The sequence below is a fragment of the Penaeus vannamei genome, chromosome 23 (assembly GCF_042767895.1).
Source record: "Penaeus vannamei isolate JL-2024 chromosome 23, ASM4276789v1, whole genome shotgun sequence".
Classification (NCBI taxonomy): domain Eukaryota; kingdom Metazoa; phylum Arthropoda; class Malacostraca; order Decapoda; family Penaeidae; genus Penaeus; species Penaeus vannamei.
This window is the reverse complement of record NC_091571.1, coordinates 10,121,415-10,123,914: the sequence shown is the minus strand read 5'-3', so window position 1 is coordinate 10,123,914 and position 2,500 is coordinate 10,121,415. Positions and strand designations below refer to the sequence as shown.

At 40.6% G+C, this 2,500-nt stretch overlaps 1 protein-coding gene across 7 annotated transcripts in view; it reads right to left on the bottom strand.

Annotated features, from left to right (window-relative positions):
* The window catches only part of LOC113817626 (Suppressor of ER stress-induced death), a 60,219-nt gene that overhangs the window by 16,436 nt on the left and 41,283 nt on the right, over positions 1 to 2,500 (bottom strand). For all 7 annotated transcript variants that reach the window (XM_070137636.1, XM_070137640.1, XM_070137637.1 and 4 more), the window contains exon 3: positions 1,364 to 1,609. In XM_070137636.1, coding sequence (XP_069993737.1) covers positions 1,364 to 1,609 — 246 coding nt within the window. The remainder of the gene's footprint in view (positions 1 to 1,363; positions 1,610 to 2,500) is intronic.

Genomic DNA, 2,500 nt, shown 5'->3' with positions numbered 1-2,500 from the left:
GGTAGTGATACTCATATCATGGTAGTGATGACGTGATCTTGATAGTGATGGGACGCTCATATTATGGTGGTTGTGATGACGTGATGTTGGTAGTGATGGGACTCTCATATCATGGTGGTTGTGATGACGTGATGTTGGTAGTGATGGGACTCTCATATCATGGTGGTTGTGATGACGTGAGGCTGATAGTGATGGTACGCTCATATGATGGTGGTTGTGATGACGTGATCTTGATAGTGATACGCTCATGTTATGGTGGTAGTGATGACGTGAGGTTGGTAGTGATGGTACGCTCATATTATCGTGGTTGTGATGACGTGATCTTGATAGTGATATGCTCATATTATGGTGAAAGTGTTGGCGTGGTCTTGAAAGTGATATGCTCATATTATGGTGGCAGTGATGGCGTGAAGTTGGTAGTGATGGTACTCTCATATGATGGTGGTAGTGATGAGGTGATGCGGATAGTGATGAAGGGATGTTGATGGTGATGGCACTCATATTTCATGGTCGTTGTGGAGTATGGTGGTAGTGATGACGTGATGGGGTTGTTGATGATGGTGATGATATCACTGCTGTTATAAATAATGGTGATAGTAATGATGATGGTTATGATGGGGATGGTGATTATGGCTATGGTGATAATGGTGGTGATGTTTATAGTGAGGAAATAATGCTGTTATTAATAATGGTGATAATGCTAGCAGAGGCTGTGATGGTGATGCTGGTTGTGATAATGGTAGTAATAAAGGTAATGGTAATGATAATAATAATAATAAGTCACAAGAGGATTTGACAGGATCATGTTATTTTAATAGATCAAAATATGTATCTACCCTATATTCATGGCACCATATATAGTATCTGATCAAGCTGTTGCATCTTTTAAAAATTGAAAAAAAAATCCCCTGCATACTAACTAAATTAATTCATATAATTCATTTGACAACTATTAAAAAAGTACACCTATACATTAAGATCCACAATTATACATGGAGATCCATCATAAATTCAAAACTCATTTATGCAGCTAATAATGTTAAGACAAAGCAACACATAACCCCCCACCTTTTTTTTGACCCTTGACCCATAGCTCCCCCTCCCCCCCCCTTTTTCATTACCCCTGACCCATAGCTCCCCCTCCCCCCCTCTTTATTACCCCTGACCCATAGCTCCCCCTCCCCCCCCTTTTCCATTACCCCTGACCCATAGCTCCCTCCCCCCCCCTTTTTCATTACCCCTGACCCAGAGCTTCCCCTCCCCCCCTTTTTTACCCCTGACCCATAGCTCCCCCCTCCCCCCCTTTTTATTACCCCTGACCCATATCCCCCCCCCAAAAAAAAAAAAAAAAAAAAACACTTACCCTTATCGTCTCATTCTTGGTCACAATGTCAGCGATGTGGAGGGTGACATTCGACGTCGCCTCCAACACCTCGACCTCGACCTCGACGTAACCCAGGATGCTGAAGTTCCCGTTGATGAGAGGCTGGAGTTTGACCTTGTAGTGCAAGGGTTTCACGGATCGCGGAAGCCTCACGTCGATTTTGGGTTTGACCTCTGACGCTGGGGTCATGGGGGTGGTAGGGACCATGGGGCGTTCCGTGGCTAGCTGTGGGCGGGGAGAGAATTTTAGAGTTTTTTTCTTTCTTTCTTTCTTTCTTTCGTTATTTATTTGTTTACTTTCTTTTTTCTTTTTCTTTCTTTCTCTCTTTCTTTCTTTTTTTCTTTTTCTTTCTTTCTTTCTTTCTTTCTTCTTTCTCTCTTTCTCTCTTTCTTTCTCTTTCTTTCTTTCTTTCTCTCTTTCTTTCTTTCTTTCTTTCTTTTTCTTTTTTTAAGGTGAGCTTAGCCTTGCAAGTGCAGGTTCATTAGAGGTTAGAATTAGGTAATTTCAAAAGATAATTATAGAGGAGTTGATTTCATGCAAATTAGATTTGAATTATACCAAAAATTGGGGTAATTTAGTGTAAATTAAGTTATACCGCTAGAGTGAAAATAATTGTAATAAAATAATTGGGAGGGTAATAAAGAGTATGATGACACAGCAATAATTTCCATTCACATACCGACGAGTCTAAATTCCCGTTAATTATCATATTAATTGTTTTAGTTAATTTCGCTTTGATGTTTAGAAAAGTCTGTGTTGATGAATGTGAATGAATAAGTGGAGTGATCTTCTCCACTCCTTCTCTCTCTCTCTCTCTCTCTCTCTCTCTCTCTCTCTCTCTCTCTCTCTCTCTCTCTCTCTCTCTCTCTGTCTTTCTTTCTTTCTTTCTTTCTTTCTCTCTCTCTCTCTCTCTCTCTCTCTCTCTCTCTCTCTCTCTCTCTCTCTCTCTGTCTCTCTCTCTCTCTCTCTCTCTCTCTCTCTCTCTCTCTCTCTCTCTCTCTCTCTCTCTCTCTTTTTTCTTCTTCTCTCTAATACTCTTTCAATCTGCCCCATTCTCTCTCTCTATTTCTTCTTCTTCTTCTTCTTCTCTAATATTCTTTCATTCTGCCCCATTCT